This window comes from Vulpes lagopus, chromosome 21 (genome assembly GCF_018345385.1).
Source record: "Vulpes lagopus strain Blue_001 chromosome 21, ASM1834538v1, whole genome shotgun sequence".
Taxonomy (NCBI): Eukaryota; Metazoa; Chordata; class Mammalia; order Carnivora; family Canidae; genus Vulpes; species Vulpes lagopus.
Window position 1 is genome coordinate 3,169,215 of NC_054844.1, and position 25,460 is coordinate 3,194,674.

The 25,460-nt window shown below is 35.7% G+C and overlaps 1 protein-coding gene across 11 annotated transcripts in view; it reads right to left on the reverse strand.

Moving 5' to 3' along the window:
• Positions 1 to 25,460, reverse strand: part of WNK1 (WNK lysine deficient protein kinase 1) — a 152,299-nt gene that overhangs the window by 73,484 nt on the left and 53,355 nt on the right. For all 11 annotated transcript variants that reach the window (XM_041736570.1, XM_041736563.1, XM_041736562.1 and 8 more), the window contains exon 2: positions 14,216 to 14,388. In XM_041736570.1, the coding sequence (XP_041592504.1) occupies positions 14,216 to 14,388 (173 nt within the window). The remainder of the gene's footprint in view (positions 1 to 14,215; positions 14,389 to 25,460) is intronic.

A 25,460-nucleotide genomic window follows, 5' to 3' on the forward strand; every position in this document is an offset into this window, starting at 1 on the left:
TATGTATATGTGGAGCAGATTCCAAGTTGCCCAGCTAATGCTAAAAAAACAGAACAGAGATTTCTGATGCTACCCATTGCAGGAAAGTTTGTGGATTGGCTGCAGATGAGTATTTTATCTGAAAATATTCAGAAATATGAAGATATAAAAATTATATTAGCCTCTTAGTATCTTTAAAATATGCAAGCCTAATTAAAGAACATAGAACACTGTATTATGACCTACAAAATACACAAATATAACATACATAAAAATTATAGCACAAAGAGCAAGTATTAGGGACACCTGAAATTTTATCTGTGCGAGGTTCCTTTACATGAAATTATACAGGATCAACCTAAAGTTTATTATGAAAAGTTAAAAGATTTTAACAATTGCTCCAAAGCAATTGCTTAAAAAACAAAAAACAAACAAACAAAAAAACAACACAAGGAAGCTTTAACTGAAAAGCTTAAACAGGAATTAAAATGAACTACCTCTGGAGGGTGAGGGAAGGGCTGCCTAGGAAGAGCCATACGGGTATTTTTACTAAGATAATAAAAATGTTCTATACTTTAACAGAATTTTGACTACATGAGTGAATGCCTTTGTCAAAACTCATAGAATGATACCACTATGATTACACTTTTCATTGTATTTAAATTTTATTGTAAGGAAAAACAAAGCATATAAACATGAGATTTTAATGAAACAAGCGTTACACATGAAGCATTACTGAGGTCTACAACTTATTTTGGAATGAATAAAATTAAGATAGATAGGTGAGTGATTAGATGGACTATTTGGTAAAGTAAATGCAGCAAAAGTTAATAAACTACAGAACCTAGGCAGTGAATATGTGTATGTTCATTGTGTGGTTCTTATAACTTCTCTGTATAATTGAAAAATTCTATAATAAAAATTTGGGGAAAAGTTGAGTCTGGCTTGTATCTCTTTCACATTTATAAAATGATCAAGTATATAAAATATGATAGATAACTATATATTAACCTTGTATAACTTCATTAAATTTGTTTAGAATCATTGAAATTTTTCTATGTGAACAATTACATAATCTGCAAACAAGGACAATGGTATTTCTTCCTTTCCAATCTTTATGCCTTTTACTAGTTTTCCCTGCGTTTATGCCTTATTGCAACGAGTGGCCCTCTGAAACAATAATGAATGTAAGCGGTTAAAACGAGCATTTTTGCTTTGTTCCTAATCTCAGGGAGCAGTGGTTAAATCTGACATTAGCTATATAGGTTGGTGGATGTTGTTTATCAGTTGGAAGGAGTTCCCTACTATTCCTCGTTTGGCTAAGAGTTTTTAGCCATGGACAGATACTGAATTGTCAAATACTTTTCAACATATTTTGAAATAATCATATGGCTTTTCTCCTTCATTGTTAATGTGATGAATAACACTGATTCATTCAATTTTAAACCAACTTTGTAATACTGGGATAAACCCTCTCTGGTACTGATGTATTGTGATTGCTGGATCCAATCTGCTATTATTATTTTGTAAATGATTTCTGCATCAATATTCACGAAGGACACTGTTCTTTAACAATTTCTTTTTTGGGGTGTCCGGGGGGCTCAGTTGGTTAGGCAGTTAAGCATCTGCCTTTGGCTCAGGTCCTCATCCCAGGGTCCTGGGATCAAGCCCCACACTGGACTCTCTGCTTAGTGGGGAGCTTGCTTCTCCCTCTTCCTCTGCCTGCCACTCCCCCTGCTTGTAGTCTCCCCCCTCTCTCTCTCTCGGTCAAATAAATAAATCTTTAAAAAAATTATTTTTTTATATTTTAGGTTTTGGTATTAGTGTTATGCTGGCTTCACAAAATGGGACACACTATTCTACCTTTATTTTTGAGAAAACTCAACACAGTGGATTTTCCCATTTTGTATTAAGATATACATAAAATTTACCATTTTAAAGTTCACACAATTATGAAATCATTGCCACCAACTATCTCCAGAACTCTTTTCATCTTGAAAAACTGAAATGACATACCCATTACACAGTAACTCCCAAGGCCCCCTCCCTCCTTGGGTTCTGGCAACCAGCATTCTACTTTCTGTTTCTATGAACTGACTACTCTTGGTATCTCAAAGAAAGTGAAATCAAACAGTATCTGTATATGACTTTTTGTTACTGGCTTATTTCTCTTTGCATAATGTTCTCAAGGTTCACTCACATTACAGCATGTGTTAGAATTTCCTTACCATTTAAGGCTGAAAAACATTCTACCGTGCGTGTATATTCATAATACCCCCCCCCCCCCATATTTTGCTTATTCATTCTTTCCTTGATGGACATTTGGGCTGCTTCCACCTTTTAGCTATTGTAAATAATGCTGCTATAAATAGGAGTATGCAAATATCTCTTCAAGACCGAGCTTACAATTCTTTGGGTATGAACCCACAAGTCTTGGATCATGTGGTAATTGAGATATAACTGACATGTAACATATTTGTCTCAGATGTACAATGATTCAAAATGATCTGTATACATTGCAAAATGATCATCACAGTAAGTCTAGTTAACATCTATCACCATACAGTTACAGGTTTTTCTCTTGTGATGAGAATTTTTAAGATCTATTCTTAGCAACTTTAAAATACATAATACAGTTTTGTTAACTATAGTCACTATGCTATACATTACATCCCCAGGATTTATTATTTTATAAATAAAAGTTTGTACCTTTTGACCACTGTCATCCTACACACACTCAACCCCTGTCCCCTCCACGTTAGTCAATCACCAATCTGTTCTCTGTGTTTATGAGTTCTGTGTTTTGTTTTAGTTGGGTATTTTTAGTTTTTTTTAGAGGTCACATATAAATGAGATCATAAAGTATTTGTCTTGCTCTGACTTATTTAACTTAGCACAATGTCTTCAAAATCCATTCACATTGTTACAAATGGCAAATTTTCCTTCTTTTTTTGGAAGAACAATATTAATAATACATTGTATATATACACCATGTGTTCTTTATCCATTCATCCACTAATGGTCACTTAGGGTACTTCTATGGTTTGGCTGTAAATAAGCTGTAATGAACAGGGGGTACATATATCTTTTCTTTTTTTATTTTTTATTTTATTTTTATTTATTTATGATAGTCACACACACACAGAGAGAGAGAGAGGCAGAGACACAGGCAGAGGGAGAAGCAGGCCCCATGCACAGGGAGCCCGACGTGGGACTCAATCCCGGGTCTCCAGGATCGCGCCCTGGGCCAAAGGCAGGCGCCACCCAGCGATCCCCCATATATCTTTTCAATTAGTGTTTTTATTTTCTTCAAGTAAACATCCAGAAGTCAAATTGTTGGATCATATGGTAGTTCTATTTTTAATGTTTTGAGGAACCCCCATATAGTTTTTTTGCAATGGCTGCACCAATTTACATGTCCACTAACAGTACACAAGAGTTCCTTTTTTTCCACATCCTTGCAAACATTTGCTTTCCTCGTCTTTTTGCTAATAGCCTTTCTGAAAGGTATGAGGTATCTCAGTATGATTTTGATTTGTGTTTCCCTAACAACTAATGATGATGATAATCTTTTTCATGTATTTGTTGGCCATTTGTATATCTTTTTTGGAGAAATGTCTATCCAGGTCTTTTGTACATTTTCGAATAGGATTGTTTGTTTTTAATGTTGTTGAATTTGGGGAGTTCTCTATCTGTTCCAAATGTTAATCCCGTTTGAGTTATATGACCTGCAAATATTTTCTCCCTTTCTGTGAATTGCCTTTTTACTCTATTAATATATCTTTCAAAAATATATATATATCTTTCATTGTACAGAAGTTTTTAATTTTCAAAAGTCCAATTTTAAAGACATTAGATTTTAAAAACTTTGATATATAGCATACATTTCAGGCGATGCTAATAACAAAGTTACTTCTAGGGCAGCCCGGGTGGCTCAGGTGGCTCAGTGGTTTAGCGCCGCCTTTGGCCCAGGGCCTGATTGATCCTAGAGACCCGGGATTGAGTCCCACACATCAGGCTCCCTGCAAGGAGCCTGCTTCTCCCTCTGCCTGTCTCTGCCTCTCTCACTCTGTGTGTGTCTCTCATGAATAAATAAATAAATAAATAAAATATTTAAAAAAAAAGTCACTTCTACTTTCTGATACAGAGTACTCAGTTTTCTTTTTATTGATGAAGACAGTGAGCCCAAAGTTATGCAACTACAACAAGACAGAGATGGCAAAGGAATTCTTAGGCTTGAACTACTGCTACCGCCTGACTGGCTACACAGTTGCTAATCTGTTATGTATTCATTTAATTAAATTAATATATGCATTTAATTAAAAAGCAAAATATATGTGGCACCTAGGTGGCTCAGTGGTTGAGTGTCTGTCTGCCTTTGGCTCAGGTCATGATCTCCGGACCCAGAGTCTGGCACTGGGCTCCCCACAGGGAGCCTGCTTCTCCCTCTCTCCGTGTCTCTAATGAATAAATAAAATCTTTTAAAAAATAAAATAAATAAAATATTAAACATTTCACATATATTTGGAGTTACATTTTTGAAAATCTATTTCTATTGATATAAATAAGGACATAGGTATATACAGGATTACTGTAGCATTGTCTAAAAGAGGAGAATGTGGACAAGAAGAGATCTGACTTGCCCATACAAACACAAATGGGACATTTACAAACCTGAAAACCTAAATATGGTGAGAATGAGAAGTGGTGCTAAAGATAGGGATATTAGTCAATAATCACTATAACCAAACAAGAAAAGTGACAACCAAGTACCATCAGTACAGATGACTGACTAAATAAATAAAGGGTCTCTGTGATACACCATCTTTTAGTCCTTCATTATGGTTGACTCATGTCCAATCACCTTGAAGAAGTCTAATAGCTGAGAAGTCCTACCCTCAAAACTTTAGCTCCTAATCAGCTCTTAAATGCTGAATTATTTAATATAAACTGACAACCAACTCATGGTTAAATAGGGTTAATTACGTACTCATCCCACAAAACTGGAAGACTAAAAGCTAAGAACAATGGCTGCCAAAAACTAGAGTACAGGAAGTTTTAGCTCAACAGAGAATTATCAATAAAGAAATTATTATAAAGACCAAAACAGAAGTTCTGTCACTGAAAAAATAACTGGAATGAAAAATTCACTAAGAGATTTTAACATCAAATGATGCAAGCAGAAAAAAGCTGCAAACCTGAAAATACAACTGAAATTAAGTAGTCTAAGAGCAGAAAGTAAACAAAAATAAAGAAAACTCAATAGAGCCTAACAGTCCTGTGGGATACCATCAAATTGATCAATATATGCATAATGGGAGCCTCGAATAAGAAGAAATGAACAGAAAGAGTATTTGATAAAATAATGGTCACAAACTTTCTAAATCTGATGAAAGACATGAATCTATGTATCTGAGAAAGTCAACAAACTCCAAGAAGGATATAAGTATGAGATTCACACTGATATATTACATTCAAGCTGTTGAAAACCAAAGCTGAGAGAATCTTTAAGATTTCATTTTATTTGAGACAGAGAATGGGCAGTGCAGGGCAGGGGCAGAGAGAGAGAGAGAGAAAGAGAAGCAGACTCCCTGCTGAGCAGGAAGCCCAATATGGGGCTCAGTTACAGGATATGGAGATCATGACCTGAGCTGAAAGGCAGACACTTAACCAACTGAGAGCCACCCAGCATCCCAACAAGAGAAGATCTTGAAAACGAGAGAAGCAACTTATCATGATCAAGAGATCCTCAGTAAGATTATCAGCCAACTTCTCAGCAGAAACCACAGAGGCATGACATATTTAAAGTGCTGGGGCGGGGGGAGGGGGGAGGCAGGGGAACCTGTGAACCAAGAATTTTGTATCTAGCAAACATATCCTTCAAAAATGAAGGCAAAATGAAGACATACCCAGATGAACAAAAGCTGAGGGAGTTTGCTGTTAGTAAGTCCTTGAGGCTGAAATGAAATGATACCGGACAGTAACTTGGAAGCCACAGGAAGAAATAAAATCTCTGGTAAAGATAACTACATAGCTAAATATAAAAACTGGTATTAATGTTTTTTTGGCTTATAACTTCTCTGCTCATTTCCTACATGATTTAAAAGGCAAACGCATAATCGATAATTATAAATCTATATTAATGGGAACACAATGTATAAAGATGCAATTTGCATATCTGCAAAATCTACAAAAACAAGAGGTACAAAGCTGTATAGGAGCAAGGATTTTGAAGCTACTGAAGCTAAGTTGGTAAACATTTCAAACCAGACTGTTAAAAATTTATGGTTTTAATTGTAATTCTTGGGATCCCTGGGTGGCGCAGTGGTTTGGCGCTTGCCTTTGGCCCAGGGCGCGATCCTGGAGACCCGGGATCGAATCCCACATCAGGCTCCCAGTGCATGGAGCCTGCTTCTCTCTCTGCCTGTGTCTCTGCCTCTCTCTCTCTCTCTCTCTCTGTGACTATCATAAATAAATAAAAATTTAAAAAAAAAAAATTTTTTTAAAAATTGTAATTCTTAAGGTAACCACTAAGAAAATATTTTAAAAATGTATACAAGGGAGGGAATGTCTGTGTGGCTCAGCGGTTGGGCATCTGTCTTCAGTTCAGGGAATGGTCTCAGAGTCCCAGGATCAAGTCCTAAATCGGGCTCCCCTCCAGGAGCCTGCTTCCCCCTCTGCCTGTGTCTCTGCCTCTCTGTCTTTCATGAATAAATAAATAAAATCTTAAATACACACAGACACACACACACACACACACACACACACACACACACGAGAAATGAGAAGGGCATTAAAATGGTACATTCAAAAAAAAAACCCACACAATTAAAAAAAAAGCAGTAATGAAGGAACAAAAAAGGTGTTAAAATACACACACACACACACACACAAAAAAAAAACCCCAAAAGATTCCTTATCACCAATTACTTCAAGTATAAATGGATTAAATTTTCTAATCAAAAGACAAGAGAGATGGCAGAATGGAGATATATGTGATCCAACTAAATGCTTACTTCAGATTCAAAGATCCACACAGGTTGAAAATCAAAGGACAGAAAAAGATACTCCATGCAAATAGTAACCAAAAGAGAAAGAACGAGGTGGCTATATTAACATCAGACAGAACAGACTACATCAAAAACTGATAAAAGAGATAAAGAACATTATATATTGATAAAGAGGTCAATTTATTAAGATCATAACAATTATAAACATAATACACATCAAACAGAGCTCCTAAATACATGAAGCAAATACTGACAGAATGGAGTACACAGTTCTATAGTAATAGCTGGAGATTTCATAGCCCACTTTCAAAAATGGATAGACCATCTAGACAGAAGACCATTAAGGCAGGAGAGGATTTGAACAACACTATAAATCACCTAAACATAAGAGAAATATATGGAACATGACACCCAACAACAGATGAATACATATTCTTAAGAATACATGGAAATATCCCCTTAAGAAACTTCCCAATAAAGAAAAATCCAGGACGACATGGTTTCACTGTTGAGTTCTACCAAACATTTAAAGGAAAAACACTCTTCCAAAAAGTAGAGAAGGAGGAAACACTTCACAAGTCATTCATTTGCCCTTACAACAAAGACACCACAAGAAAACTCCATACAATATTTTTTATGAATATAGATGCAAAAGTCATCAAGAAGCCTTTCTGCCCCTGGACGCCGCCGAGTAAGCATCATTAGTCTCCCCTCCCACCGTCGTCAGGTCTAAGTCAGAGTCTCCCAAAGAGCCTGAGCAGCTGCGGAAGCTCTTCATTAGAGGTTTGAGCTTTGAAACAACTGATGAGAGTCTGAAGAGCCATTCTGAGCAATGGGGAACACTTACGAACTGTATGGTAATGAGAGATCCAATCACCAAGCGCTCCAGAGGCTTTGGGTTTGTCATGTATGCCACCATGGAGGAGGTGGATGCAGCCATGAATGCAAGGCCACACACGGTGGATGGAAGAGTTATGGAACCGAAGAGGGCTGTCTCAAGAGAAGACTCTCGAAGACCTGGTGCCCACAGTTCACTGTGAAAAAGATTTTTGTTGGTGGCACTAAAGAAGACACTGAAGAACATCATCTAAGAGGTTATTTTGAACAGTATGGGAAAACTGAAGTGATTGAGATCATAATTGACTGAGGCACTGGCAAAAAGACAGGTTTTGCTTTTGTGATATTTGATGACCATGACTCTGTAGACAAGATTGTTATTCAAAAATACCATACTGTGTTGGGCAGCCCCAGTGGCTCAGTGGTTTAGTGCCACCTTCAGGCCTGGGTATGATCCTGGAGATCCGGGATCAGTCCCACGTCAGGCTCCCTGCATGGAGCCTGCTTCTCCCTTTGCCTGTGTCTCTGCCCCCCACCCCCCACCCCCACCGTGCCTCTCATGAATAAATAAATAAAATCTTAAAAAAACAAAACAAAACATACTGTGAATGGCCACAACTGTGAAGTAAGGAAAGTCCTATAGAAGCAAGAGATGGCTAGTGCTTCATCCAGCAAAAGAGGCCGAAGTGGTTCTGGAAACTTTGGTGGTGGTCGTGGAGGTGGTTTTGGTAGAAATGACAACTTTGATCATGGAGGGAACGTCAGTGGTTGAGGTAGCAGTCGAGGTGGTGGTGGATGTGGTGGCAGTGGGGATGGCTATAACGGATTTGGTAATGATGGAAGCAACTTTGGAGGTGGTGGAAGCTATAATGATTTTGGCAATTACAACAATCAATCCTCAATTTTGGACCCATGAAAGGAGGAAATTTTGGAGGCAGAAGCTCTGGCCCCTATGGTGGTAGAAGCCAATACTTTGCCAAACCACGAAACCAAGGTGGCTATGGCGGTTCCAGAAGCAGCAGCAGCTATGGCAGTGACAGAAGGTTTTAATTACTGCCAGGAAACAAAGCTTAGCAGGAGAGGAAAGCCAGAGAAGTGACAGGGAAGCTACAGGTTACAACAAATTTGTGAACTCAGCCAAGCACAGTGGTGGCAGGGCCTAGCTGCTACAAAGAAGACATGTTTTAGATAATACTCATGTGTATGAGCAAAAAACTTGAGGACTGTATTTGTGACTAATTGTATAACAGGTTATTTTAGTTTCTGTTCTGTGGAAAGTGTAAAGCATTACAACAAAGGGTTTTAATGTAATTTTTTTTTTTGCACCCATGCTGTTGATTGCTAAATGTAATAGTCTGATCATGACGCTGAATGTGTCAAATGTGTCAAAAAAAAAAAAGTCATCAAGAAAACATTAGCTAACTGAATCCAACAGCACAGTAAAAAGATTATACACCAAGTACAATTTATCTATGAAATGGAAGTATCCCTCAACATTAGAGAATCAGTCAACATAATACATATTAATAGAACAAAGTTTAAAAAAAACCCACAATCATCTCAATTGATGTAGAAAAAGGCATTAGACAAATTCCAATACCTTTCCATGATAAAAATACTCAAACTAGAAATAACAGAGAATATATGATAAAGAACAATTATGAAAAACCCAAACCTTACATCATACTCAATAATGAAACACTAAAAGCTTTCTCACTAGTATTAGGAATAAGACAACAATAACCACTGTTATTCAACATTGTACTAGAAATTCTAGCCAGAACAATTTAGAAAAAGAAATAAAAGTATCCAAATTGGAAAGCAAGTAAGACTTTATTTGTAGATGTCAAGATCATATATATAGAAAATACCAAAGAACACACACACACTCTCGCAATTAGAGTTAATAAAAGAATTCATCACAGTTTCAAGAGCGCAAGATCAACACAAATCAGTTGTGTTCTATACCCCAACAATTAACTGAAAAGGAAAGTAAGAAAACAATTCCACTTTGCGAAAGCATCAAAAAGAATAAAATACACTGTAATAAATTTAGCCAAGGAAGTGAAAGACTTATATGCTGGAAACTAGAAAACGCTGTTGAAAAATTTAATAAAATATAAAAACATCTTGTGTTCATGGATCAGAAAACTTAATATAGTTAGTTAGATGGCAATACTACCTAAAGTGACTTACAGATTCAATGTATAAATATATTTTATTCTATCTACAGATATAATCAAAATTCAATCAGCCTTCTGTAGAAATGGAAAACTGATTCTCAAATTCTTATGGAATTACAAGGGCCTCAAATAACCAAAACAATATTGAAAAAGAAGGACAATATTGGAGAACTCACACCCAATTTGAAAACATATTACAAAAAGCTACAAAATCAAAACAGTGTGGTACATATCTGCTAGGGACAGATATGCAGACCAAAAGCATAGTACCAAGAGTCCAGAAATAAACCCATACATCTATGCTTAAATGATTTTTGACAGGAATACTAAGACCATTCAATACAGAAAGAACAGTCTCTTCAACAAATGGTGCTGAGTAACTGGCTATCCCCATACAACTGAATGAAGTTGGGTCCCACAGCTCACAGCTATACAAAAGTTTACTCAAAATGAAACAACAACCTAAATGTAAGAGACAAACCTGTAGAAGTTTTAGAAGAAAATCTGGGGACAAATCTGCATGACCTTGGGTTTTGGCAAAAAAAAATTCTTAGATATAATACCAAAAAAAGTACAAGCAACAAGAAAAAACAAGTAAACTGAACTTCATCAACATTAAAAATTTTACACATCACAGGGCATTATCAAGGAAGTTAAAAGACAACCTACAGAATGTGAGACAGTATTTGCAAATCATGTATCTGAGAAAGGCTTACAGAATATATAAAGAACTCTTTCTTATAACTCAAAAATGAATTTAAAAAATTTAAAATGTGCAAAAGACCTGAACAGACATTTGTACAAAAACATGATGGAATAGACATTTCTTCAAAGATAGATAAATGGTCAACATGCACATGACAAGATGCTCAACATCATTAGTCACTAGGAAAATGCAAATAAAAAATAAAATGAAATAAAAATAAAAACAAGCGTTGGCAAGAATTTGGAGAAACTGAAACTCTTACACACTGTTGGTGGGAATGTAAAATGGTTCAGCCACTGTGGAAAATGCTTGGTGGTTCCTCAAAAAGTTAAACAGAATTACCATGACTTAGCTATTCTACTTGTAGGCATACATCCAAAAGAAATGAAAATATATACTCAAAACTTATACACAAGTTATATACACAAGTTATAAAAAGCAGGACTATACGATAGCTAAAAGGTGGAAATAGATCGAATGTCTATCAAGAAATAAATGGATAAAGAAATTGTGATATATCTACAAACAAAATATTATGTAGTCACAAAAAGGAATAAAGTACTGGTATGTGCAACATCATGAACCTTGAAAAATTATGCTAAGTGAAAGCCAAATACAAAAGGCCTCATTATTTTAGGATTCCATTTACATGAAATACCTTGATCAGATAAAACTAGAGAGAAAAACCAGTTAGTATTTGCCAAAGCCTGGGATAAGGGGAAAATGGGGAGTTGTGTAATAGGTATCAGTTTTGTAGAACTGAAGAGTGCTGGAGAATGGTTGCACAGAAATGTGAATGTACTTAACATTACTGAACTGCACATTTAAAAATGATTAAGATGGTAAATTTTATGCTATATATATTTTTTAAGATTTTATTTATTTGCAAGAGCAATAACGAGAGAGAACACGAGCAGGGGTGGGGAGGGGGCAGAGGGAGAGGCAGAAGCAGACTCCCTGCTGAGGACGGAGACCGATGTGGGGCTCGATCCCAGGACCCTGAGATCATGACCTGAGCCAAAGGCAGATGCTTAACTGACTGAACCACCCAGGTGCCCCAGTGTATGTTTTTTTATCACAGTAAAAAAATTCCTCTCCATAAATCCTAAAAGTCAGTACAATCCTTTATTTTTGCACATGGAGAACTGAGGCCTAGAATGGGGAGCTACTTGCCCCAAATCAGAGCTGGGCAGAAGCAGAGCTGGGAGTAGAACTCACTACTCTTACTCTGTTCTAAGTGCTCTTTCTACTATATCGTCTAGCTCCTCTAGCTCTGAGGCTCAGAAACAGAAACAAAGATGGAGAAAGAGAACTTTAAGCTTAGAAAAAAGCCAAGAACTTAGATGGCATGCAATTAAAGAGTAAATACATTTTACGTGGGAAGAAAAATGGGTAATAATGAGTACAGTGTTCCTTTGAGGTGATGAAAATGTTTAGGAACTTGATAGATGTAGTGGTTATACAACATTGTGTAGGTACAAAAACGCCACTGAATTATACACTTTAAAAATGTTAATTTTGGGACGCCTGGGTGGCTCAGCGGTTGGGCGCCTGCCTTTGGCTCAGGTCGCGATTCTGGGATCTGGAATCGAGTCCTGCATCGGGCTCCCTGTGAGGAGCCTGTTTGTCCCTCTGCCTATGTCTCTGTCTCTCTCTGTCTTCTGGGTCTCTCATGGATACATAAATAAATCTTAAAAAAAAAGTTAATTTTGTGTTCTGTGAATTTCATCTCAATTAAAAAAAAAAATCCAGCTTTATTTCCATTTCCTGAACCAAATTTTCTAACCAATATCTACTACACTATCCAAAGTCTCTCAATAAACTTTTTAAAACAAACTGTTGTAGGGAACTTGTAGGGCATGCCTGACAGATTACTGACAGTCCACTAACGTAGCCAAACTGGCATACAGATATTCACATAACTACTACCACACAATTTTCCTTAATTCATTTAAATACTTCTTAAGTTTCAGGCATAGTGCTAGGGAGCACAATCTAGTAGAAGAAACAGACATATGAATAACAAGCAGCTTGCATGACTAGGATAAAGGTGTTGCCATAAATATAGAGAAGCTGGGTGGGGAAACTAGAATTTGCAGGAGGGAAATAATATGTTGGTTTTTCAACGTGTTAATCTTGAGCATCCAAGAGCACATGCAACTGATTATATCCAGGAGATATAAAACTATGTTTCAAAGATCTGGGATGAATCAGCTCTGTAGTATTCACTAAAGAAAGTAGTAAGGAATGAATACATACTAAAGAGACAATTTTTAAAAATCAAATTCCTCCACAATAAAAAGAAATAATAAACCATGTAATTCATACTACATTTGACCCTTGAACAACATAGGTTTGAACTGTGTGGGTCTACTTATATGCAGATTTTTTAAAGTATAATATTATAAATGTATTTTCTCATCATTTTATTTTTTCTAGCTTACTTCATTATAAGAATACAGTATATAATACATACAATATATAAATATGTGTTAATAGAGTATGTATGTTATCAGTAAGGTTTCCAGTCAACAGTAGGCTACTCAGTAATTCAGTCTGCAGGATTCAAAAGTTATAATCGGATTGTCAACTACATGGAGGGTCAATTCCCCTAACCCCCATGTTACTTGAGGGAAACTGATTCCCCCCAGTTTCCTCTTTGAATACAAACAGATACTCTGAGAGACCTGGGATTCCAAAGGCAAACTCCCACTCTTTAAAGCTCTTCTAGGGGGCGCCTGGGTGGTTCAGTGATTAAGAGTCTACCTTCTGCTCAGGATGTGGTCCTGAAGTCCTGGGATCTGAGTCCCACCACTGGCTCCCTGCAGGGAGCCTGCTTCTCTCTCTGCCTATGTCTCTGCCTCTCTCATGAATATATAAATAAAATCTTTTATAAATCAATCTCTATCTACCTATCTAATCTCTTTTTAGGGGAAGAGGAAATACCTTGTCAGGAATTGTTTTAATAGGAACAAGAAATTTCTACATTTGACCTGTTTTCCTGAAAGAAATGATAAGTCTAACTATTTTGGCTTTAATTTCTGATACTATGGCAAATGGATTTATCTAGTAAAAATTGTCACAGTACAATTTGAATTTGATATAATAGTTGCAGCAAATACTGTCCAATACAAGGTGATAAAATAAATGGGGAAACCTTCTCACTAAGCTTCAACCGCGTTTTAACCACTAGAGGGCTACCTTGTCATGATTTCGTGATCCTTTAGCCATTCAATTTCAGAACTGCAAATCAACAGGATTTAAAATAACCAGGTTTACTCTGTAATAACTTTTTATTTTAATATTACCACTAAATAATTATCAAATCACTTTATACACCAGAGGACTTTGTGGGCAGGAAAATGTGCTATCAAGAATTGAAGGGGCTGTACCCTCCTTGGTACACTGGGTAACAAAACCAAAACTGATAAAAAATGATGTAAGACGACTCAAGTTCTTTCATACTTCTTGGTCAACTTTTATAATATAGATAGACTTACGTTTTAAGTGTTCCAGATGTCATAAGTTCAGTCACCAAAACAATGCACTTCTTTCCTTTTACTGTGGACTCCCAGGAATCATAGAATCGAACAATATTGGGATGCTGAAGGCCCTTTAACATTTCAGCCTCTTCTTTAAATCTCTGCCTCTCAGACTTTGTTAATTTGCGATCCTAAAATCAAGAACCCAAACAGAAGGTGGTTTAAAAGAACAGAACACCAAGTTACACAGTCAAATTTAAATGTTAAGAGTAACTTATCTTGATGAGCCTGGAGAAATGTATAGAACTGCTGAATCATAACGCAAACCTGAAACTAATATAGCACTGTATGCTAATTATACTTAAATAAAAATAAAATAGTTCAAATAGAAAAAAAAACCCACAAAAATAAATTCAAATGCTAAACGTGTACTAAATTGTACATGTTTAAAGGGAAACAGGAACACTGTAACATTAATGTTACTAATAATTTCTTCAGCCTTTCATTCATGAGTGTGGGACAGGCTAAAGCATATTTAAGAAAACTGGATTATAATGTGATGCTTGAGATTATTTCAGTGTCTTCACTGTTAATATGTGCCTCAGATACAGTCTCATTTTGTGGGTGCAGTTAACTTACCACTTCTAAAATATGTCATTTATTTCTAGATATGCAATTTAACAACATGGAACAGGCATATGATTTTGGAGGCAAAAGGATCTAAATATAAGTTCTAGTTCCAACTTTGATTAGAATTTTCTTTCTTACTATATTAAATAATCTACTAGATATGCTTTCATCACATGTTTAAAGCACCTGGCACTTCATAGGTTAATTCACCTCTCTCTGAGAGGATCTAGGGAAAAGCACTTAATTTGCTGATCTTCCCTTGACAAGATCCAATATACACAAACTATTCTATATATTAAAACTGAAACTATCTCTGTCATATTAATATTCTGTCAAATCATGCAATACATATTTTTAACAACATATTCCAGGCATACAATAATGTGCCCATTATACTGTTAAAGAAAACATAGATATAATTAAAAGCCCCCTATGTAGCTAGATTGTCCTTTCCATCACTACTTATCCTTGAATAACTACTAGACTAAATTTGGACATATCACTCCCATATAGGTTTTTACACTTTGTGTTAAAATGTTAAAATTTCATAAAATGTTAGAGTATGTTTTCTTTGAAAGCTTGCTTTTTTCACTCAATATTGTTTGAAGTCACCTGTGATGATATTCAAGGAGACACTACAAGATATCTACCATATTACTGTAATTTGGCTTTGTTCATTATCACTGTTACAGTTATTAGCTGATACCTAAATATATCACAATTTAAATAATCTATTAACTAATCTTTAGGCTGATCCCCATTTTTTGCTACTACAATATTGCAGTGGTGTTACAATATTTAATCTCTTTGGATATACATTTAAATGTATCTTTAGTACGCGGGTTCTTAAATAATTACAAAGCTATCATAATCAAAACACTGTGGTATTGGCATAAGAATAGATATACATACCAAGGAAAAGCATTTTAAGTCTAGAAATGAGCCCATACATCACTTATGAATATATATACCTGAGAGCACCCAGTAATCCTTGTGATTTTTGTCACCAACAACCCTAGATATTTTGACACTACATAGAAGTGGTTATAGATTATCTCAAAGTATCGTTTACATTAATCATTACTTTGAAATTCAGAGTTATTACATCTTTCAATTGGTCTGATTAGTATGTACTAACAATGCATACTATATCACAAATCTGAAAATTTTTAGAACTATTTTAATTAGTTTTCATTATAATCCTATGTATTTTACATATAGACTTAAAAACAAAACGGGCACAAAAAATACTAACATCTATTTAGGATACATGTTCTAGCCTTCAAAACGGGCACAAAAAATACTAACATCTATTTAGGATACATGTCTAGAATAACTGAATCATAAAAAATAACAGGCACCTTCAATTTTCACAGGTATCAACAAACTGCTTTTCAAGGGGGCTGTACCAATGTACACTCTCTTAATAGCATTGTATGAAGGTTGCCATTGCTGTACAGGGTCACCAGCAATTGGTATAATCAGATATTAATTTTTATCCATTTGATGGGTATAAACTCCTATCCCTGTTGTTTAATTTGTATTTTTAGAGGCAATAGTAAGAAAAAACTTTTGTTTTCTTTGCAGACTTGAGATTCTTCTTCTGTGAGATGCCCAACCATATCATTTGTTACTTTTCTCCTTTGTAGAAGTTCTCAGCATATTCTGGATACAAATCTTTTATTAATTTTATGTTAGAAACATGTTTTCTCAACTTGTGGTTTGTATCTCCACCTTACTTATGATGTCTTTTGATTTTGATGTTTTTATTTCACTGTACTTCATCTTTTACTCCGTGGTAGGGTGGGCTTTATCTCTTTAGTAATTTTTCCAGACACCGAGACCCTACCTTTTCTTTTCCTTTTTAAGATATAAATCTGTTTTGTTTGCCACACTTGGGAATTTATTCACTGAGGAATTTATTTAGTTGCATTCAAGAAGGATTGGCTGCTTTTATCAACCAATAACCCAATACCATCTGATGAACAAATCCATCCTTTCCATGAAAGTGTGATTTTGTTTCTGGATTCTATATTGTCTTCCAATGGTCTGTCTATTCTGCACTAATACCACATTTTCTTAATCATTATAGTTTTAAAATAACTCATCCTTGGTAGAACCACTTCCTGTAACACCTTCTTCAACTTTATTCTCCAAATTATCTTGGTTATTTTTTCCAATAAGATTTTTATTTTTTATGTATAATTTTTATATAGATTTATAATGTAGACATTATTATTTTTGTAATATAGGAATTATAGCATAGACCAACTAGAACTATCAGAATATCATCAAGAATTTTAATTAAACGCATATAATTTATAATGGTATGGAGACTGTATAGATAATCTGTTCAACAACTTTTTCCCCAAGCAGTATATATTTTAAATTTTTATTGTAAATTTACATCCATTAAAAAAAACCACTATTCTCATCACCCCTCCCCATCTTATACATTATTTTCTCTATTACTTTAATTCTCTCTCATCCTATCACTTAAGACAATATTATAATTGTTATTTAACAGTTTATGCTTAAATATACCCATGTATCTTTTTATTCACCTTTCCATTTTGCTCCTTATTCTCTTATCTGGGCTAATTTTTCTTCTTTTGTAAAATATATTTTTCTAAATTCTTTCAGCAAATGTTCCATTAGTGGTATAATCCTAGGTTGTTTGAAATGTTTACTTCTAATCAAAACTATCTTGAACGATAGTTTTTAGATGGATGCAGAATTCTAGGCCAGCTTATTTTTCTTTTAGCATTTTTTTTCCAGATTTTTTATTGATTTATTCATGAGAGACAGTGAGAGAAAGACAAAGACAGAGACAGAGACATAGGCAGAGGGAGAAGCAGGCTCCACGCAAGCCTGACGTGGGACTCCAACACATAGGTTTTGAATGAGACATGAAAACTGGCAGCTCAATTTGCAAAGAACCCCTTTCCAGCCTCCCTCCAATTCCCTGTTTCATGAACATTTAAGATTTCCCAGTACCTTACTTGGAATCTCCTCTCTCCCAGAATCCTGTTCCATCTCCAAATTATCACAAGCTTGACTCTTCTCAAAGTTCCATAAAAGCCCCCTTTCATAGCCCATAGTCACTTCTACTCCCAATCTCAACTAGAGGCTGCAATCAACCAAGTCATATACCCTGTCAACCGAGACTCAGATCCATAGCAGCAGAGCTATTGTATCCTGGGTTATTCTCCAAAAATGTTCCTGCTCTGGAGAGAACAGACTGTGAAAGGACGAAGTCAAAATATCTAAAACCGGATGACTGAGGAAAGGAGCACTTGTTATTTAGTTTTTAATTACAATGCACTTTCATTTCTTGAATCTCTTTTTGAATCTATATTAAATCAGTCATACACTATCCCTTCTCCAACACTAACTTGACATTATTAGCCCTTTAACTCTTTTATATTTAACTATTTTATATTTTTAAATAACTTACTTTAAAGGCTCAATTCAATACCAATCTTCTCTGAGTTACTGGGGCTCTAATTTTACCTATTGCTTTGTTTTACCTGTGGTGGTTTGTTTCTTCATGTGATTTACAATACTGAATAAAATGGTTATCTTAAACTTTGATTTGTCTGTTGGAATATCTTCAGTTACAGGTATATTCCTGTATATGGCCTGGAGTTTGTTTAGGCCTAGTGCCCTAGGAATAACTCCATGCAATCAGTTCCAACTCCATGCAATCAGTTTAAAATCAAACTCTATGCGACCAGTTCAAAACCATAATCATCTGTGTGAATACAGGTCCTTGTTTATAAACTTCCAGGGTCAACTTTTCTTTCATCTGACCTGAAGAAGCTTGTCTTTTCTTGTCTTAGAAACAGAATTTCTCTTTAGCCTGTATTTTCATTAAAGGTATAGGTCTCCGGGCTCCCTGTATGGAGCCTGCTTCTCCCTCTGCCTGTGTCTCTGCCTCTCTCTCTCTCTGTGTGTCTCTCATGAATAAATAAACAAAATCTTTGAGGAAAAAAAAAAGTATAGGTCTCTTTAAGGAACAACTTTATTGCATCTCGATTCCATTTACCTGCTTGGGTTTAAGACTTCATCTATCATTAGATGATAAAACCATGCCTCTTAGTTATTAACAAGATTGGTAACTGTCCCAGAAAAGTCCTTGCATCAGGTTCACACTTCTCCCACTCTGGTGTTTCTTCTTAGTTTTTAGACCTTAGAAGGATTATTCTTACTTTCTTACAAGGTTAATCATGCTTAAAAAGAAAGGTTTTTATTTTTCTATTAATAAAAATTTTCAAAATATCTGGTGTTTTACAGTGGGAATTGTTTTCAGCTTATTTGGATTTTCATTTATTGACCTACAATATGGTTTCCCAATATACTTTTTTATTTTTTCAAGATTTTATTCATTCATTCATGAGAGAGAGAGAGAGAGAGAGAGAGAGAGAGAGGCAGAGACACAGGCAGAGGGAGAAGCAGGCTCTATGCAGGGAGCCCAATGTGGGACTCGATCCCGGGACCCCAAGATCACACCCTGGGCCAAAGGTGCTAAACCACTGAGCCACCCAGGGATCCCACTTTTTTATTTTTTTAAAGATTTATTTATGGAGAGGAGAGGAGAGAGGTTTAAGCATACTCCATGCTGAGTACAGAGCCCAACGCAGGGCTCAATCCCAGGACCCAAGATCACAATCTGAGCCAAAATCGAGTCCAACACTTAACTGACTGCACTGAACGTTTGCTTAATTTTAACAAATATTTGGGTACCCTGTATCAGACAACAGGATATGATGAATATCAGAGGAAAAGTTCCTGCTACCATAGACTTTCAAGGATTAAGAGGCAAAGGCATTAATTTTATTATGATAAAGAGGAAAAAATTGGGTACTCTGAGAACATATCACAAAAGACCCAATTCTGTGTATGTGAATGTGCACAAGCTAGAGTTAACCATGTAAGAAGAGAAGAACCTCTATCAGCAGGATACTCTAAGGATTAAGTGATATCATGGGCATGAAAGTACCCATAGTTCTGGTCATGTAATACTTGAATCGAAGATATAGATTAGGGGCAAGGAGACTCAAAACTCTAATAATAGTGAACTCTGAAACTAAAACGTTTTATTTAAATTTTATTCACCAATAGTTTAAAACTGCTGGAAAATATATCACTTACAGTAGACCACTGTAGCAGAAACTTAGAATGAATATACACTATACAGGATAAGGGAGAATAATGCTTAGGAGTAATAGTTTAAATATAAATTGCATAAATATGATCACTGTTGTACAAATAGAAAGTTAATTTTAAGTCTGAATAATTCTCTGTAAAGAGTTTTCACAAAATCTTTAGTTTAAAATACACACTGAACCTTCAATTGGGCAGTGTTTTCTCTCAAGTGATATGTAATTTTAGATCAAAATTGTTACTAGATGTAAAACAGGACATTAACAAAAATCACTCTACTTTGTTACTTAAATTGTATTTAAAATCTAAAGACTTGGGCAGCCCCAGTGCCCCAGCAGTTTAGCGCCGTCTTCAGCCTGGGGTATGATCCTGGAGACCTGGGATCAAGTCCCACGTCCGGCTCCCTGCACGGAACCTGCTTCTCCCTCTGCCTGTCTCTCTCTCTGTCATGAATAAATAAATAAAATCTTAAAAAAAAAAATCTAAAGACTCTTCTATCTACAATTCAGAGTTTTCAATAATGTTTTAAAGCACACAAAGCTTGGTAAATTTTGTTGAAATTCATTCAAAGTAATTCACTTATGTCTTTCTCTACTACCACTCTTATTTCAAGCCATCATGATCTCCTCTGAATCCTATAATAACCTATGAAGTTGTTTCCCAAATCTAATCTTAACCTTATATAATCTTTTCCATTTTGTCCATATACAGCCAGAATGTTTTTAGTGCCAATTTAATCAATTCTGAAGTATGTCTACATAATTTTTAGAAATATCCTTTTTCACATTTTTAATATACCTGAAATTAGAATGTGTCATGCTACTGGAGTTTTAGATCCAATGAAATATTTTACATCATAATCCTGATTAAACTGCTAAATAACTTTCTACAGCTTTTAGGACAAAGGGGAAAATTACTGTGACCTATGAGGTCCCATAATTTATGGTCCTTGCCTACTCTTCAAGCCTAATTTCTTATCACTCTAAACTTTCCCATTCTCAAGCATATTATGCTTCTTCCCATACAGGTCTTTCATACATTGTTTCCTCTATATCTAAGACAGCCTTCGATCAACCTTTTTTGCCTAGTTAATGCCCGGCCATCTCTCAAAGATCCATTTAAGTCATTTCCTCAGGGACACCTCCCCTGACTGTCCCTTACTCTAGGTCATCATACCCCCTACACACACACACACACACACACACACACACATACACATACACACCTCTTTTACAAACTATGTATATGCCTCTTGTATAGTACTTAATCAGTAGCCATTTTACATTGAGACTTATTCTGAAAGCAGTGACAAACTGCCTTTTCAGTGTTCTATCTTTAGCATTTGACAATCTCGCATAATGACTTACTCAATAGCCATGTATTGAATGAATCCATGGAAGTGCTTTCCAAGAAAAAAAAAAGTACACATATATCCTTAACAAGCAGTTAGCATTTCCCCAGGAATAAAATAAATTTCAATGACTTAAAGGAAAGGTAAGAATTGAACTTGGGCCTCTGATTCTCAGTAAGTCTAATATAATGACTGCCGCTGCCATTTTGATTTTTTAAAATAATTTGTAAAAGCTCATTGTAAAAGGTGCCAACTACTTATTTATAGCAAAGTACAAAAAAAAGGAGGGGGGAACCTCAAACAGGGATTTCTTCCTCACCAAAAAAACTAGAACCAATTTTCCTTGTGAACACAATAAATCTGCCAAATCTTAAAATTCTATCAAAATACTTTTATCTAATTTTGCCTACAAGTCATCTATATTGTAATAGAGGGTATTTTAGATATCTGTAAATTTTTTTTCCTCCCTGAAAATTACTGGTGATTTATTTAAAGAGGTCTGAGAAAATCTTTATTTTTTTTTTTAGAAAATCTTTAAAATTGGAAATATAAAATTACATGAATATAGATTATCAACTAGTGGGGGGAAAAACCCAAATAAGTAATCTGGTGCTTCTTTCAATAATTTGTCAACTTGGTCTACCTATAACTAAGTCTTCTATTTTTTAATCTAGGAGCAATTCATAAAATATCTCAGAACGATATTATTTTAGCACCCCTAAATTTTTTAAAGACAACAGTAAAATATATCAAAACCAACAAGCACACAGACCAGTAAGAACAGTTAGGGTTTTAAAAATACTTGCCAATTGTTTGCTACTTTATAGCTGGTTGTTTATTCTGTTCTCATTAATTCTCAGAAAAACCTTGTGACTTATTAGGTAATATGACTTTAACAGATAAGCAGATTGAGAAAAAAAATTTAACATATCCCTTAAGTTCACAGGAAAAGCAGAACCAAGAATTAAATGAAGATTTGATTCAAAGCTCATGTTTCATTTATTATACTAGAACAAGTATCTTAGATTTTTTGTGAAGCTTCTAAAACAATGTTCTCATGTTCAACATCAACCATGTTATTTCTATTAACTAGGGATCACTGAAAAGAACTAGTCACTTTTATTAAATTATAATTGAAGGCCAAGTAAGAGGAATATATATTATTTAAATATTACCATCAATCAAATATTCAGGATGACAATGATAAAATTTTTAAATAATCAAATGAGATTTAGAACAGATGAGCTACTCTACTGCTTTTTAGTAACTTCTCACCACCATTACCAAGCTGGATATTCCTGGGGGCTTGGTACATACACTCTCATTCATTACCTTCAGTGTAAACTAGAGCTGATGCAGCTAACCCACTCTATTCATTTCATTCATTTCTTTCCACCTACATAAAATTGTTTGGACAGGCTAAATGAACAAAACCAAGGATCACTGTCACATGACCTCCCATATATGCATAGCTCCAGGCTGCTGAGGGGTGGAGGTGGGGAGCTGGTCAACAACTAAAACAATTGTCCATCTCAGTACCATTCAAATAACAGTACTCAGTAGATTATTTGCTGATGCAATTTCTTCTTGGGTAAAAAACACAATGTTAATATTTGGTACAATGGCCTTATAGCAATTTGTACATCATCGTTTGTTGTTTTTTTTTTAAGATTTATTTCTTTATTTATGATAGACAAAGAGAGAGAGAGAGAGAGGCAGAGACACAGGAGGAGAGAAGCAGGCTCCATGCCGGGAGCCTGACGTGGGACTCGATCCCAGGACTCTAGGATCGCACCATGGGCCAAAGGCAGCCGCCAAACCACTGAGCCACCCAGGAATCCCTTTGTTTGCTTCTTTTAAGAAGCTATTTTATTATTATTTTTAAAGATTTTATTTATTCATGAGAGACACACTCAGAGAGTGGCAGAGACACAGGCAGAGGAAGAAGCAGGCTCCACGCAGGGAGCCTGATGCGGGACTCAATCCCAGGACTCCAGGATCATGCCCTGGGCCAAAGGCAGGCGCTAAACTGCTGAGCCACCCAGGGATCCCCAAGAAGCTATTTTAAACATCCTCTAGAGGCATTTTCTCTTTATCCCCATTTTAACTATTTTCTAAAGAAGCAATTCTATTCCCTAACTAATGCTATTTTTTTAGCCCCAGAAGCAAACCTTCTAAACAAACTGCAATGAAAGTGAGAATGGTTTTCATTAATTAATTTTATTTTAATTTTTAAAAAAGATTTTATTTATTTATTCATGAGACACACACAGAGAGAGAGGCAGAGACACGGGCAGAGGGAGAAGCAGGCTCCATGCAGGGAGCCTGATGCAGGACTCAATCCCAGGACTCCAGGATCATGCCCTGGGCCAAAGGCAGGCGCTAAACTGCTGAGCCACCCAGGGATCCCCAAGAAGCTATTTTAAACATCCTCTAGAGGCATTTTCTCTTTATCCCCATTTTAACTATTTTCTAAAGAAGCAATTCTATTCCCTAACTAATGCTATTTTTTTAGCCCCAGAAGCAAACCTTCTAAACAAACTGCAATGAAAGTGAGAATGGTTTTCATTAATTAATTTTATTTTAATTTTTAAAAAAGATTTTATTTATTTATTCATGAGACACACACAGAGAGAGAGGCAGAGACACGGGCAGAGGGAGAAGCAGGCTCCATGCAGGGAGCCTGATGCAGGACTCAATCCCGGGACTCCAGGATCATGCTCTGGGCCAAAGGCAGGTGCTAAATTGCTGAGCCACCCAAGGATCCCCTCATTAATTTTATTGGCTAACATCTGTACCCCAAAAATATCTGATTCCAAGTCTTATTAGCATTCAAGCTTCTACAGCATTTTATTTTTAGCAATATTCAAAGTTTTACTGCTAAATTAAGACCACAGACATATCAAAATATGGGTGGAGAGAAGTGCCTGGAATTCTGTGATTAAAATATTTTAGGTCAATATTGGAGTCCTCCCTCCTTATCATTTTTTTGCACCACACTGACTTAGCAAAGACCTGGGCATCTACTACATCTTTTAAAGTGACACTTAATTGTGGGTTCTGGGATAAAGAAATAAAAATTTGTCTTTAGGTAGAAAGCAGTTTGAAACTTTCCAGTGCAGCATGGGTTTCAGTTACCATTGAGTAAAGAAGTAATTAAAACAAACAAACAAAAAAACCAACTATTCTGTATTTTGTTTTTTTTTTTAATTTTTTTTTATTATTATTTATTTATGATAGTCACAGAGAGAGAGAGAGAGAGGCAGAGACATAGGCAGAGGGAGAAGCAGGCTCCATGCACCGGGAGCCCGATGTGGGATTCGATCCCGGGTCTCCAGGATCGCGCCCTGGGCCAAAGGCAGGCGCCCAACCGCTGCGCCACCCAGGGATCCCCCTATTCTGTATTTTGAAAGAAAGGAATCATATAAGTAATTAAGTCTGACATATCACTTATAGGTCTACATAGTCTAATAATAATTCCAAGATGATAAAAGTATTTTATACTTCTAAATACTTCTACAGTAAATATTTTGCTTTTTAAGCTGTATAGGTAACTTGTATTCTTTTCTTGAAAATTTCAGAATAGAGATTGAAGGCCTGGGGAAAGGTGGGAAAATAACTAGAAGGAAAGTAATTCTCATGCAAAAACTCTTAAATGTTATAACAGCAAAAATGACTAACAGGGCCGTTAAGGTGTTTTGAAATACAATATGAAAATTAAACCTGGATTTTAAGTGGCCAAATCTACAGAGTAAATTTCTACTACAAATTTCTTTATGGCCTTCTATCAGGTACCCTTAGAATGGAATTGGGTCTGTCCATAGAGAAGAGTTTAATTTTAGGTCAATATATGTGATAATTACTGGGGCGAGGGAGGGTAGAAGGATTATTTTTAAAATGAATTGTGTCACCTGCTTCTCCATTGAGTCTGTTTTGTTTTCAAAGATTTTATTTATTTATTTATTTATTTATTTATTTATTTATTTATTTGAGAGAGAGAGCAGAAAACACAAGCAGGAAGTTGGGGGAGTGCGCAGAGGGAGAAGCAGACTCCCTGTGGAGCAGAGGTGGGGGGGGCGCTGTGGGGCTCCAGGATCAAGACCTGAGCCAAAGGCA